Consider the following 17,122-nt stretch of genomic DNA (forward strand, 5'->3'; position numbering starts at 1 on the left):
GAGGCATATCAGTTTATTGGTAAAATTACTGATTTTACTCATCCGATATATCTATAAATATCTTAAAATTTAATGTAATATTGTGCCATTTTGTTAAAATTTTTATGGGTATGAACATATAATCCCTATCACATATGTTTCTTTTATTTAAAGTAAATGTCTAAATATGCAGTTTCTTTTCCATTGGAAACGTTTGGTTTATCTGGTGACATGCATTTGTTAATGAGGTCAGTGAACCATTTGGAATTGTATATATCGGATTGATAGAATATCGGTTATGGGTATCTGTAAATTTTATATCGGTACTTTATTGGTATTGGCCAAAATTTCATATCCAGCCGATCCCTAGTATATACCGTGAAGCACTAACAGTGGTGAGAATAGATGAGAAAACATTCATTGGTGCGATATTTTTATTGGCCACATTTAACATAACTTAAGCAGTACAATGTTTAATACATAAATGCCATTTGACTTGTACTTATGAATGAAAGGCATAGTTTTAATTGCAATTCTTATGCCTTTGTCCATAAATACAAGGCAAAGGAAACATAAATTACATAATAGGACGATACAACAAAGCATGTCATTACTGAATACTTCTCACTAAAAATGTACGCACAGAATAATTTGGCATTATATTATCATCATTTTGAATAATTTTATATAAAATAGTTAATTTAGAAAAAAAGCATGTACATTGTTTGTGCAGCTATATTCTATGTGCTGGAGCAAAATGAATACGTGCAAAATAATATGTAGCATTTCAAAAATCAAAGTTAAAAAAGTAATATAATTACGCAAATGTAACATATCTTGAAATAACATCAGAAGCACTAAAACTTAGATACACAGTTTTACTGAAATCATTACACGATTTGTCTTACTCTGTGGTACTTTTTTAACACATGCATGCAAGCTTCCATTCACATAATTTAAAGTATACACTCGCACACACTTCAAAAATATACATCAACTAGAACAACACATATTGTAGCACATACAGAAAAGGAAGCAAATATGCCAATAGTTTACAAAAATGTACAAGAACCATGTATACAAAAAAGGAACATATGTAAATTAATGTTTTGTGATTGTTTATGAAGCACAGCTAAATTCCATACTTTTGTGCAACCTGAGAATTTGTGCAAAAGAAATTAGTAAATACGTTAATTCTCTGGAACATATAAAGCATATACTGCAAACTCTATACAGCAGTTCAAGTTAAAATGTAAAATGCACAACCTTTCAATCTGGTAATTTGTACACATTAGAAAAACTGCTTACAAAAAGACATTTGGCATCAACAGTCAACAGGGTTAAGTTAAAGATGCTGCAATTTCTTCCTGCATATTTACACGCAATGATTTCGTTTGAGCAATCTCCTGCTAAACCAAAACAACCAGCCTATCACATTTCTGTGGATCCCAAATCCTATTTATTACACTCTTAATAAGTCCACACTCTTCTCTCTAACTTATATCTAAACAACTACCTTTATTTTGTTTGTTTTGGTATTTCGTTGACACCAGGCTAAAGCAGTTTTGTACATCAGAACGCATGCTCAGAAATCTACATGTTTGCTCACAAGCTATTGATACAGCACATATTCGTTTCAAATATGATATTGCTTTTCAGAAGTTACCCTATAATGTTTTTTGTACAATATCCATGCCATCTGCCAACCACAGCCTGCATCTCTTATTAGTTCAAGAGCTTACGCATGACAGCAATTACTGGCAGCTGTCTTCCATGTGTAACAAAATTAAAATTACTCAATTTGCACACAAAATGATATCTCCCATGTATTTTTAAATGGCTTACAGAAAAAAAAAATACTATTAAAAGTAAACACCCAGAACAATTAGGTCACAACAATGTTGCAGATAAATAGAATTAGAAACAGAGAGGAACTCAATTCAGAAACTTGGTCAATTCTACAACAAACTTCTGAGAACTTCTAAGTTTTGTGTACGTGAATTTTCATGTTTCATGTTGCAAATTGGATAGCTTTTTTTCCCTTATTAATTTCGAAGGCTCAGTGCCTTCATTCACTGAGGATACGGCATCTGGAACCAGGCAGGGAGTCTACGAAATTAATTGGGAAACCAATCCACAACACAGAAACACGGAAATTCATGTACACAATATTAAAACTGCATCCATCATGAATTCTAAGTTTTTATTTGTCTATAACCTTTGATGATTTAACGTGGAATCTGAAAGAACTTTAAAATACTCAGCACAGGCATATTTTCGATACTTTTAAAGTAATGCATGTGCTCTTCATGCATTTGTCCCATTCAGCTGTCTAAGTTCAAAAAAAGGCAAAATAAGTCTTTTAATATACATTTTAAAAAAAACTCCAAAAATATGGCTGACTTTTAATATAAAGCTTGCAATCTGTGACAGAAAACTAACTCACATGGCAACAAATTTTGAAATGCAACAGACTGTAATCTATATACCTCCAACCTATGTACAAGGAACTAAAAATAGGCAAAAAATAGAAATATAAAAGAAGGCAGGAATGATGATGGAGAGAGAGAGAAATAGAAGCTGAAATTATGAGATCTGAAAAAAAGAAGAAAAAAACTAGATGGAATGTTAATTTCTAAGACCACAAGTACAATTCATCATATCTTACTTTATGATGAATAGACCTTGGATTTTAGGTTTTTAACCTATTTTTTCATTTGCAGGTAAATAAGAAAAAACAAGTTACGTCAGAGTTTCATTAATAAAGGAAACAACTGATGATGTTTCATAGTGCCTAAAATAACCTATTTTGCTTGTTAGAACCTATTTTAGGTTTATGTGCCTAAATCAAACCTTTTTTTAGGTTTTTATATATATTTTAAGGTTTTACAGGATTTTTATGTCACACGGAGGTATTTGCTCGGTTTGATACAAAAAAAAAATGAATGACTAACACGTTTGAAACACATTTTCTGTCGATTTCCCTTCCTTTATATTCCACACAGCTTTCATTTCCTTTCCTTCTTCGATAAAAAAAACAAACTAAACTGTGAAAAGCGTCAGGGCTTTTATAAATATGTATAAATTCAATGAGAATTGGATTAATAAAAGTTTCAATTTTTCACGTCTATGCAGAAAAATTCACGCAGAGTTCCCGGAGCCAATAATTCACTGAATTCCCAGTGACTAGCCACCCTGGTATTGTGCAGCAAATCATAGATACTTAATTCATTCTTCAGATCAACAAGTAACTTTTGCTAACACAAATATAGGATTACAATAATTTGTGGATAGGTAATTTTGAAAATGGGAAATGAAAATTTGGTTAGAAAATTAATATTTGGTTGTTATATATAACTATTAAAATTTCTTACGGGTCTTTAGAAATTTTGTTTTTGAATATGTACCAAATCAGTATTTTTCAGGAATTTTTAAGCATTTTAAGTTTCTTTTGGAACCTACTTCAGGATTTTTCACACCTAATTTAAGTTTTTTAGAACCTATTTTAGGATTTTTACAACCTATTTTAGGATTTTCAGAACCTATTTTGGGATTTTAGAGCCTATTTTAGGAACCTAAAAGCACACTTTTTAGAACCTAAAAATCCAAGGTCTAATGATGAAACATAAAACATGTGTGTTCACTCTGACACATCTTTCAACTCCTAAATATCACACAGTTTTCCAACAGTTTAGAATGCAAACTGGCACCCTGAACAGTCTTCCTAACATGAATAAAAGTGAACAAGACAAATTTTATATTATTAATCACATTATATAGTGAATATCAAGTATTCTTCAGCACAAGGCATAAAGTAGTATCTTCTGTTCAATAAGTTTTATACTTCATGTTATCTAATCTCGGGTCCTATTAATTTTATCCAGTGTTTTACATATTGCAAAATATGTATTTTATTTGAAAAAGTTACAAAAATAAAAATGAAAAATGTTTAAAATCTTATGCAGAAATATAAAGTCCTTGCCCATACTGTGGCATGAAAAGTTTTCGTATAGTATAGGTTCACCTGGAAATCTACAAATCTCACAATTGAATTTGAAGTAATGTAAAAAGTACAACAGAGTCTGCAATGTGAATTTAAGTAACCTTTTGATACGTTGTAAACCAGTTCTTATCCAAAACTGAACTAAGAACAATTAAGAATGTAATGTAAGACATTATGTAAGATATTCTCTCTTGTAGTTGTGAAAAAATACAAAATATATTATTTAAATATGTTGTGACAACTGCAATATTTTGTCTACAAAATTATAATTACTTCATATAAACTTCTTTAGTAACTTCACCATTGTTGCTGAAGGAAATACAGCCGAAAGAACTTAAAATGCGGGAAAATGTAAAATCAAGGAAAATTTCATTTGCTACATTTCGACCATCAAGATTGAATATACAATGTGGGTTGCACTGTAATTTCACAAATAAATACAGATTAACGGATATGTTATACATATTTTGATGTTTTGTTTTTCTCACTTTTCTGCCTCTTTAGGCTAAGAATATTCATGAAAGGGGACTTACAAAGGTACACAATGACCGGAACTCTGACCTTTCAGTAGCAAAATCACTCAACACATTCACTTACTGAGGTGGCATGTTATACCTATGTAATACTACATATATGTGTGTTTGTGTAAACTTGACCGGTTGGCTACAAATTCACAGTTATAAGCATGGGAAATATCAATCTGAGAGAGCCATGATTTCTTATATAAAACTATAAATCACCAATTGTTATATATAATTACATTTTGCATGTGTGTGGTAAACACAGCCACAGCATCTAGTAGACGGAACATCATCTGTGTCCCAGTATGATTGCATGTTAGCATAGTATTCCCCTCTTAGGGTCGTTGCATGTGTGCATTCTTTGACCACACACATGTCTATCCTTAGTTATCAGATCAATGCCATAACATTTGCCGTAACGAGCCTACTCTGAATGAAGCAAAAATCAATAATTATGAGAATGCAAGGAAAATGGAAGTACACTGAACTTTTTACAACTCAGGTATGTTTGATGCCAGTAGGTTCTTTATAGAAGGTCTTGTTGTGGTAATAGATTTTTCATGCGATTTTCAATTTCAATTTAGAAAAAGCTGAAATTTATGTGATGGATCTATACTGTTGAATGTAGATGAGATACGAGGGGTGTTCAGAAAGTAACTTCTGTTGGGATGTTACAAAAAAGGGATTTACACATATGAGTGATAATCCAAACACCAAAAACCACTTTTCAATATAACCGCCACCATGGGTGCCATCAGAAATTTTTGAAATTGGATGAGTAACCATCCGGAACTCCTCCACTTACTTCTATTTTTACATTTCATAACAATGAAATAATAAAATGCATAGTTACTCTATTTTGATATTAACCTTCATACACTTTGTTCAAGACAAGTGCATGGAAGTTAAGAGGAGATTCCAACCACTGAAACTTACGTTCTGTGATCGCACATAAAATTCTCATTTTTGGAATTCTGAAAACTCATTGAACCATGTACTATTTGGATTAAGTGGTAGAACATAAAATCAAAGTTTTAACTTGGTTTCTGCATTAACACTAAAATTTTTGGAGCTACAACACATGTAAAAGCTCATGAATCAAGTCGAACATGACGGTCTGGAACATTAATCGGGTCACAATATGGTCAGAGCCAATACCACTGGCATCATTAGAATTTATTTACCCAATACTGCCAAAAAAATATCTCGTACTTTGTTCTTTTGTGGGATGTGCAAAAAGAGATTACATGGCACTTTCATGATGTCTAACTGTCCGGGAAATGGTGCAAAATTTGAAGTTTCTATTTTGCACAGTTTTCTGCACATTTTACAATTACGTAACATACATTTGAACATTTTGATGTAATTTTTTAATATTTTAAAACAAACTCTTGGCAAATTGATGCATATAATTGGAGTGGAATACTTGCATGCTAATATAAATCAAAATTTTGAACAACTTTTAATTATGACAATTTTCAAGCATCGATATAAAGGGGTATCAGTAAGAGTGTCTGCATCAGCTTGGGTATTGGTTGAGAGTGGTATCAACTCAGACCTAATATACATAATTGTCAAGAAGCAATTTACAGTGTAAGAACTCTGACCACAATAAATTTGTGACAAATACTTTTATTTTTTCTTTAACAACCTAACAGAACTTACTTTCTGCATAGTCCTCATATATTTAGACACCAAATTTTGGATGTTGCATAATGTGAAAATGAAAAGTGTTATCATGTTAATGTGTAAAATGAAAATGTATTACCTACACAAAAGTTCAGACAATACTGAACTGCACACATGATCAACACCGAGCTAAACCAAGAATACCAAGACAGACAGGACATTCAACACATGTGGAAGAAGAAAAGTTCACAGAATCCTTTTGTGGAAATGTTTTACTTAAGGATTCCTGGGAAGCACAGATGGAAGGGATATGAAATATGCACAATGAGGGTAGGGGATATGGTTAAGTTTCTGCCACCGTGGGACAATCGTTTAAATTTTCACTTAACTTATACAGCAAAGGAATCTTTATCCTGTTTACAGAAGGGATATTGGTGCCCCTGAACACAGCTTACACTAGGAAACATACAGTTTCAAACAGTGCCTACCTTTCTTTGCAAATGAAAAAGAAAAGACCAAAACGCAATATTATTATTATTATGTGCATAATTATAAAAAATGTTCATACTTTTTTTTCATTTTCATATAATCTTGTGTAAAATTTAAACTTAAATCAGCTTAGCACAGAATATTAGGATATTACTTTTGAAGATTACAAGGTTCGTAAATAAAAAAAATTCAAAATACAATGCTTCTACCATGTCTCACGACAGAAATGCTTTCAAGAGCTACCATCACTCCTTCAAGTATTGAGGCATCACCTTACATCCCCCACACCTCCCCAACACTCACAGTTTTTGACAAGGCTGGGAGAGAACTATTTTTTTCTGATCACCAGCCTCTGCTGTAATATGTTCACTTCAATTTGTTTCTATTAGAAATTATGTTTCCTAGCCTAGATCAGAGTCCCACAACTGATAGAAACTTTTCACATGTGTTTGGTCACAACACAAGGCATATTCCTACCATTAATATTCCTTAATATAGCATTATATGCAGTTTAATAAATAAGTGCCTCTAAAGCAGAAAATAAAGAACATTCGAGTGCACAGTAAACATTGAAATCAGATATATATAAAAAAGTTTATAACTTCTAAAAGATGTCTTTCATACAGCTTATGTTAGTACAATATATTATATCAGACGCTCAACTCACTTTACCTACAAAGTGTACACTGAAGCAAATAGCATACCAAAAATCTGTTTATCCTGAAACAAGATTATGTCTTTGGTATTTTTACTTAAACTATCCATCTCATTTCTTTTTCCCCGTTTCCTTATCCAGTATTTTCAACACAATTCCCATGCAACCAGCCAGAAACAGCAAATAAAATATGAGTGAAGCATTATTTCCACAAAGTGAAAGCATAAGTAATGATACTTTCGAAGCAATAAAATATAATTAAAATATACATACAACACTCTTACTACAAAATTATTACTTGGCATCTGATATTTTCCATGTATGGAGACATTCACAGACTACATCAGGAAATGTACGTTCTCCATGAACATGGCACATAAATTAGTATATACACAACGTATTTACAGTCCGCAGATAATATGTATACATACATTGTTGTTAAGTGAAGACTGAAAAGTGTAAATATTTCATTTTGTTCACTATCAAAACAAACTGATATACCTCTTTCCTACAAATGAAGTTTACGTCACAACAGACAACTGCCCTGTCACGGTGTTACATCATGCCTGCATGACAAGGAAACTGCCTGAAATAATTGTCTTTTATTCGGACTCTGCACGTCTCATCTCGAATGTTCCCAACAATAATCAAATCACATGCTCGCCTCTTCTATTTTGGTAGACTATCATTTTTACTAATATTTTTATTACAAAAGAATTACAAAACGCATAGGTGTAGTTGTAGGTACAGTCTTTGTGCATCTTTAGCAATCTCAAATACATTTAGTTACCATCAAAACAGCAACACGTAACTGATCCCATATTACACATCACAGCTTATTTACAGTACGTCCATCCAGAAACTATATTTTCTCTACCTGTTATTTTCATCAGCAGTCTTTCACATTTCACTTTCTTCTCAAATACTTAAAAATAATTTAGAATAAAATATGTTTACAAGTCTTTGTTCAAGACAAGAATTGATTTTTTCAGTTGTGCATCGGTATGCTGCTGGTAATTTTAACTAATACTAATTACATTCTGCAAAATATATACATGTATAACTTTAGAAAACTTACCTCAAAATCCTAAAATACTAAAGTGGGATTGTGATAATCATACAGTAACTTGCAATATTATGAAAACAAACTGTGAGTGATGCATTACGTTTCCTGCAGTCTACCTAATTGATCTGAAATGAATGTTGCACTTCTACAAAAAGAAACTTGCACACATACAAGATGAACAAAATATTTTAAAAAAGGGATGGACCGATATGAAATTTTGCCCGATTCTGATATAAAATCTACCGACACCGATAACTGATCGAACATAAAATTCCAAATGGTTCAATGAACTCTCTATGTTGCCAGATGAACCAAACGTTTGCAAATTTAGACATTTACTTTTTTTTAAAGTATGAAATGAAAATTATATGTTTTTACATTAATAAAATTTGTAACAAAATGGCACAATATTATTCTAAATTATAAGATATTTAAATATATATGGGATTGGTAAAACTATCAGTAATATTACCAATACACCAATATGCCTACATTAGCTGATACCGATAGAAAAGTAAAGAGCTCCCCTGTGCTTTGCACTATGCCATGAAGGCATATAGCGGGTGTGCGGTTAGGGCCCCACACTTTCTTGATCTCGGCCAAGCTGGGGGTGATGTGATCAGCACCATGCCCCTGGCCACCTTTACCCCCAGAGTTTCCTCCAGGTACCCACTTTATACGACCCTGGGTGGGCACAGGAGCCGCTTGAAAAGGTTGAAAAAATCCCAGTTCTCCCCCGGAGGGGATCAAATGGTAGTCAGTCTGACTGAGCTACCGTGGCTTCCTGATACCAATAGAGTACCGATTAATGTGTCGCATTCCTATTTTAAAATCCTTTTACAAACTTATTTTTTGGAGAATATTTGTAACCTACCAAAAACGTCTCAACTTCTTAAACATGCAAGGACTCTACGTAACATCAACATCTATGCCTGTTAAGTTAGAAGACATGAAAAGGGTCGAATTCATTTTGCAAATTCACTGGTACAGTGTACATGACGTGGGAAATATCACTGTTACACACGTAACAAAGTCTGTCTTTTGTTCTCCACTATACAGTTTCAGGTGAAATGCTGTGAAACCAGCATTTAGCCTTGTTTTCATCCTTACATGCGCATGCATATTAATGAGGTATAAGTTTTCTTATTGTAGTGTCATGTACATACGTTTACGAATATTTGGCAAAGTTAACATTACATTATTTAGTTTAGTAATTACACTGAGAACGACTGATCACTTTCACAACCACACTCTTTGACATGTTACATGGTTACATGTTAACACATACACACACTCATTATCTGCTCAACATATCACTAGATTTATAATGACCAGTGTAACCTGTACGTGATATGCTTGCTTAATAATACAGAAGACTTTTACGCCTACAAGTTTTCTTCTCTTGACAAATAGAAACGAATACATCATCGTGTATAACAAAATAATCAAATGACTATCAACATCTAGTTGATAAATAAACTAATGAAGGAAGGTGGAGTGCGTCAAAGCATAAAGAGAAACAGTACAGCAGTCAGATGCCAATGCACCATACATGTTATTCATAAATGAATATCTATAATTAATTAATGAACACTTTCATAGTATTTACCAATTATCCACATTATCATCACAAAGTCACATATGTGTGCACAGTTTTGTAGCAAAATTAATTAATTATCCTCAGGATTACTTTCAACAAATTGATAGAGAATGAAATGCATTTATCTTGGTAAATATTTATGAAAATAAAAATACATATTTATATATCAATTGTTTAAAAAATAAGCGAAGCTCAGTAAATGTACCCTCTTGGTTTTTTGCACCTACATTCATATACTGCTTAAACATATCCACTGTTACAGAAACATGATTGATTATACCTTTTATAGGTGGTGTTTAAAATCAAACTACCTGCGTCTGAAAGGTATAAAAACTGGGCTTTTGTTGATGTAGTTGTTGATATAAATGTGGGGCACAGAATATGCAGTCTAACATTTACCTGCTACGGGACTTTCAAGCATCAGTTTCACCCCCTTTGAGTCTTAAACGAGCAAAATCTTCAAAAATTATGTCATCGTCACCTTCAACAGGAGGCACTCCATCCCTGTGAAGGAGGTAAAATATATTGCATTAGTTGGAAAATAAAAATTAAACAAATTCTATTATCAAACATTAGCAATGTGGAAAACAGAATTTCTACCACACCAATAGAGCATCGATATAAGATAAACGGTAAAGTTCCCTGTGCATATAGCACCATGCCATGAAGGTACATTTAGGGGATGTGGGGGTAGGGCCTCATACATTCTCGATCTCGGTGATTTTGGAGGTGATGTGATCAGCACCATGCTCCAGCCACCTTCACTCCCCAGGATTGCATCAAGGTACCCACTGATGATGATGATCTGGGTGGGTGTACCCCAGAGCTGCTGCTGTCCCCCCCCCCCCCAGGGACAAGGCTAGAAAAAATCCAACCTTGGATCACCCAGACCAAGAATCAAACACAGGTCTCCTGCTTGGCAGTCAGACACCCTACCAACTAGACCACTGTGACTCTAGAGTATCAATATAGATCTAGAATTTACCAATACAGATAACTGGAGTCCAACATTCTGTGCACTAAAAAGTGTTATTGAAAATTCTTATGATATCCTTCACATTAATCCAACTCTCACTGCAAAACAAGGATAGTCCCATCAACTGATCAACTATGGCATTTAAGTCAGAGTTTCCTTAAGTCCACTATGTTCACGAAGAGGTTAATCAGGACTGGACTTTCAGTTAAAAGTTGGGATCCAAACAACTATGTGCCTCCACTAGTATAAAACGCAGGATCCTTTGATTATTAGGCAACGTTTACCACTGTGCCAACAGGGAGTTCAGCATTGAATTTTTAAAAAAGAAAGAAAAAAAAATTAAAAAATCAGCTCAAGTAACATCTGATGAAGTAGCCTGAAATAAAATACACCAACTATACTCTAATTTGGCATACAAGGGTTGCTATCATTTTTTGTTGAAATATTTCCAGACATGCTTTTCATCAATATTTTTCATTTGAACCTTGTGTTTTTCAATTAAATATACAATCTGTTAATTATTATGAGTGTTCACTTTCACAACTTTTTTTTTTTTTTTTTTTTTTTAGCAAATTTCATTCTACACACAAAAATATGTGAAAATTCGAAGAGTAAAATTACGATCTGCATCAAATGTATTGGGTGCTACAATCATGTGCATCTAGCTTTCAGGCTAAAGTAACAGAGGTATTATTTTACCATAACAGATCTCCACAATATAAAAACAACAGAAAAAGTTCATAAACCATACACAATTTTTCATTTTCTGACAGATTTATAATGTTGTAGAAAATGCTGCTTTTATGCTTACATTTAGCAGTACGCAGCATCTGGAGAAATTTTTGTTGTGCATAGGAATTCTGCCACCCATTCCCATACAAGTTTTCTTATCAGCTGCAACCACCCAACCAGACTCTAGACTTGGAATTCTATTTATGTCACTTGAATCGGAGGGCAAGGAATGAGCAATACATCCTTGAACCAAATTGGACTATGCTAAATAATCCTGCTTTTGTTCTTTGCATTGTGTTGGGCAAGTGATCGGAAAATGATATATTTCAAGCTGTCAGACAAGTCACTGGCACCATACTTCCCAGCCTGTCATAAACATTACAAACAAGCTGAAGAAAGGGAGGGAAACGGCCTGCAGGGGGAGGTGGTTTCTCTGTCTTATTACCATAATATTTAAAGATAATACGGTTGTTGAAGACAGAGTTTTGTGCAAAATAAAATTGCAGATAAACGAATTATTGAAAACTGTGACTTATTTTTAGTGTGAATGGTTCTGAAAGAAACCAGCGATCATACTAAATACTGTGTGCATTTTCTTTCTGCAAGCGCTATTTGAAAAAAAAAATATTTCCTTTTGTTGCTATGGGATAAATTGAAGATAAAAGGATATAACTGCTCAACCACTCCATATTTTGAAAAATTTTAAATTATAAATGAACAAAAAGCAACATTTGAAGAAACATCCAACAAGTAAAGGTCCAAGAGGGAAGTGGGGGCAAAGGCCCAAAATTTTTCCGTAATTACACAAAAGTTCTGAATGCCGTAATTTACATTTTTTCTTTTCAAAGTTGTGGCAGGAGCATTACATATCCTCATAGAGCGGTCTTTTGTCATGCTTCCCTCAAATTTTGGTCCATCCAGCATCCATAGGGCCGACGCTAGAAGCGAAATGCTTTAAATACGCAAAATTCCAATCACTTTAATTTCAGTTTTTTTCTTTTCAAAGTTGCGGCAGGAGCATTACATGTCCTCATGGAGTGGTGCTTCTGTCAAAATTTAGTTAACCCTAATTACTGGGAGGCACAATGTGTAAATTTTACCTCTGTTAAAAGTCCTGTCTTTATGAAAGAAAACAAAACCAATTTCCTTCTTTCTACAACAATTAGTTCTTGAGCTGATATTTTTGAACTTGCGGCAAGTTTAAAGAGCGCATGCTTGAAAAGGTGCCGGCTTCAACAGGAATACAGGCACGCAAGGCTCCGTCCACTAAAAGTTTTTAAGTCAACTTTATGCACAGAAGGTTAATCGGGACTGGGCCTATAGTTTAAAGTGGGATCCGAACCACTATGTGCCTCCACTGGGTATCTAACCTAGAATCCCTTGATTACAAGGGAACGTTACCACAACGCCATCGGGGAGGCAAGAAAAATGTATACGTAAGCCCCCTTGAAAATCCTGGGCATGCCACTGGCTCTAGTGTTCAAAAGGATTATTCTTGTGTTATCCGCAAGATAAGAGTTATGGTTTTGTTTATCAGAAGGCAGGACAAGAACGAAAAATTGCATCCTTTACGTTGGATGAGTCACTGCTGTCAGAAGCGATATCAGCAAGGAACTGCTTTGGAGCAGCCAGACATAACACTGGGGCCGGTAGCAGTCTCCCTCCAGACAGACTGGCACCAACGCACAGGTGGCACAATACAAGGTCCTGGGTGTTTTAATGATAAAGCACTTGTTGAAGACAAGAAAAGCTGGACTACAGCCTTCATTTTTCTTTGTTTTTAAGTCAGCAGCGTGCTTATTCCCAAACCAAATTGCAAAAAGAACGGAGGAAGGATTATTGTATTGAAAGGGACACACGAGCAATATTTCCTATGCAGATAGCTGCATTAAGAAGAAGGCTACATCATGGAATTATTGCATAGCCCTGCACAGTAGTTGCAGATTAATTATATCATGTGAGAGTAGATTAGCAAATTTTTTTCACTCGTTCCTAAACCAATATCAGATAACTGGGGTTGGCAAATTCTTCTTACTTCTTTCCCAGCAAGTAAGAAAAAAGGAAATTTTCCAAGCAAGTTCCCCCTGACCCCTCCCCTATACTAGGAAGGATTACGCATGGGCCAAGTTCTCAATTGTCCACGAACGTTTTTGTGGAGAGAGGGAGAACAAAGACACCCGAGTCACACATTTTAGAATGTGTTAAAACCCTAGAGAAAGCAGCATTTAATGACTATCGTTTTGGCAATAGTGAGCTCGTTTCCTGATTGTAAGGCAAGAGTTCAAGGTCGCATGGTGAATGAATGAGACTGATGCAAAAGCAATTAAGAGTGGAGGGAGAGGCAAATTTTGTCATTGGCAGAACTTGGAAAATGTATAAAGTGGGGAAAAAGAATTACGGTAAACATAAGATCAAGATAAACGTCCTAATGTTCAACATGGTTTCTTCCAGAGAATTTTCTGAACTGATTAAGCAGGTAAACCTTGCTTGCACTCCTTCTCGTGATTTTGTGAATTTACAATAACGATTTAGAATAGATCAGTGCAATACAGCAAACTTTGATGCATATGTAGTACACCTTTTCTTTCTTTGTGTACTTAATTTTACCATTTTAATTATCTTTCAATAATATGTTTTTCTCAGTTATACGTTTTCTTCCCTTCTGCCACCATAAAATGTATAAATCAGATTTCACTGTATTAGGAAGCACAATGTACAAATTTCATGTAAAAATGTAAAAAAAAAACTGATTTCATCTTTCTGCGACAATTAGTTCTCAAGCTGTGATTCTTTTTTGTACATCACAACAAGTTTAAAAAGTGGTCGCTTGAAAAGTTTCTGTCCAGAGAGTCCAGATATATACGAGAGTGACTCCAACCACTAAAGGTTAATGTTCTTCTCCAGCTTTCACTCTGCAACAATTAAAGTTAGGTGAAAACAAATGTCACAGTTGTTTTCCTGGTGAAATTCTAGCCCATTTTGATAAGTCGCAAGACCCCCTTCCCATTTAAATTTCTGAAGTTATTTCAAGATGGCGGACATCAAGATGGCTGCCGACCATGCAGGTGACGTCAATGTGGTTCCCCCTTGGCCAGGCAACGATTGATCATTGCCATTTTCACATCCCATGCTGCAGTGGCCTTGTACTGGGGGTGTTAAGTGACTTATTGAGCCACATGGTATATCCCAGCACCACATGGCAGCAATTTCTTGAAAAAATACACAAGATACTTCTGTCTTTTTTGTTCATTAACATGCATAAAAAGGTATCACTAGAGCATGCATATTTAGTTTTTGACAAAAACACGAAATGCGAAATACCGTATTTTGAGTAAAATGTGCAATCTTTTCCAAAATTTTTGCCCCCAAAAACTGTGGTGTGTATTATGCACGGAATAATTCGGACAGCCAACATGAAACTGTACACGGTCATTAAATGATTTTGTGACACTGGCATTGATTTTCTCATGTTTACGGAACATTATCATGTTGGAGTGTGGAGTGTGTAAATGCCATAATGGAAGATATCTTGTGTTACTAACTGCTAGTTTTAGGATCCTGAATGTGTCTCCTACAAATGTTACGTTGGTCATGGTAAAAATATATATTTTGAAGGTTTTTTTTACAAAAAGTAAAGAGGAAATGAGCAAACCATGTATAAAGTTTAAAGGCAATGTCCCACAATTTTTCACATTGTAATGTAATGTTCTGCAACACCAAGAAAAGCAGTGCCATTATGGCAGAATTCGAGAATGTGCCTCTCATTACATGGGATGCGTATCAGTGGTACTTGTTGGACGAAAAATAACAGAAAGTAACTTCGTGAGCACTGCAAAACCATAACGTAATTTTGATCTCGCTTTCTACTATTACAGAATAAATAAGGTGGTTAAAGAGTGAAAGCTTTGAGATGCTACACACAGTGGAGTGAGAGGGCAGAGGTGGTATGGGTTGGTGACATTGTTCAAACAAGAGGATATTCTCCTCTTTGTCCTTTTGGTCAACAAAGCAAAAGATGACTCATTGAATATGAATGATGTCCTTTACTGTTGATCAGCATAGCAACAGCTTCATGACCTACAACTAAGAAACCCATTTCTTGATCCTGGATTGTACTGCGCATTATATACGAGATATAATTGTTTGTCACTTTCCCTGTGAAAAACCAGGGTGCACATTATGCATGCACGTGCATTATACACACATAAATACAGTAGCATACTGTAATGTTCATTTTTCATGTTTTTAAAAGGTGTGAAGTGCATTTTCCTACCCTGTTTTGTCACACAATGATGCAAAATGTGAAATAAACTCTTCAAGAAGAAATTTAGAGTTTATTTACCGATGCAACATTTTCTGAAGTCTCAATTATCCTGTAAGTTATGCAATTGCAGGAAAATTGATTGATTCTGCTGTAAATATTTGAGAAGCTAAAACAAATTTCTTTATACAGGAATAAATTCATTACTCTGATAACTACATAAATGTTCTATTAGAAGGAAAATGTTCCTTTTGTGTAATACATGAACTTTCAAAATCAAATTTAGGGTCCTTTTCACCATTTTAACACCAATTTGCCATTTTTATACCACTTTTGATAGCGAAATGTTCCCAGTTCTTGCACCAAAATCTTGATGTTTTATTCACCATAAATATCACACTAGGTATCACATACTCAAACTACAAAAGAATATATGCATTGTTACTATTGAAACTGTGGAAATTTTTGTGTTTTCTGTATGCTTTAAGTTTAGTAAGCATGTAATATGTGAAGGTAAATGTGTTTGCAGTATTGATGCTCATGTAAATGCAAAGATTTGTGATTGATTTCAATAAAAATACGGGAAGGTAAAAAATCCTAAAAAGGCTAAATCATCACTTTATAAAGCCTAAAATGATGACTATAAAATCATAAAAGTTCGGGCCCTAGTTATGAGTAATTCAGGCAAGTAAGGTCCACAGTGATGATGGACCAGAAATCAAGGATAGTCACATGCCAACAGGTCATTAATGACGATAAAGGAGAGAGAAAACAAGGATGGCCAAGGGATTCTCCATAAAGTTTAGCAAATGAGTCTTGCTCTCAATACCTCAAGAGGAAAGTTGAGGCATAGGAAAAGAAAGTTTCTTTCTTTCTTCAACTTGGTTTGGGAATAAGCACGCTGCTGATTAAAAAAAAAATGAATGGTGTATTCCTGTTTCCCTGTCTTCAACATGTGCATTATAAATAAATCCTTTGACTTCCTCTTCCCTCCTTTCATGCCAGTCTGTCTGGAGGAAGGCTGCTACCAGCACAGTCTTATGTCTGGCTCTTCCAAAGAAGTCCCTTGCCAATATCCACTTCTGACAGCAAGGACTCACCCAATAAGGCAAAAATAGCATTGTTCTGAATCTGCAGTCCTGCAAGGCTGTTTTGCTTTCACAATTATGAAATACAAACATGACATAAAACAAGCAGTTGAAAGACAAGCC

At 34.4% G+C, this 17,122-nt stretch overlaps 1 protein-coding gene across 3 annotated transcripts in view; it reads right to left on the minus strand.

Moving 5' to 3' along the window:
- Window positions 1–399: 399 nt before the first annotated feature.
- Window positions 400–17,122, minus strand: part of krz (beta-arrestin protein kurtz) — a 117,924-nt gene continuing 101,201 nt past the window's right edge. For all 3 annotated transcript variants that reach the window (XM_083133936.1, XM_083133938.1, XM_083133935.1), the window contains one exon: window positions 400–10,446. In XM_083133936.1, coding sequence (XP_082990062.1) covers window positions 10,356–10,446 — 91 coding nt within the window. In that variant the 3' untranslated portion in view covers window positions 400–10,355. The remainder of the gene's footprint in view (window positions 10,447–17,122) is intronic.

The sequence above is a fragment of the Lepisma saccharinum genome, chromosome 13 (assembly GCF_977018435.1).
Source record: "Lepisma saccharinum chromosome 13, izLepSacc3.1, whole genome shotgun sequence".
Taxonomy (NCBI): Eukaryota; Metazoa; Arthropoda; class Insecta; order Zygentoma; family Lepismatidae; genus Lepisma; species Lepisma saccharinum.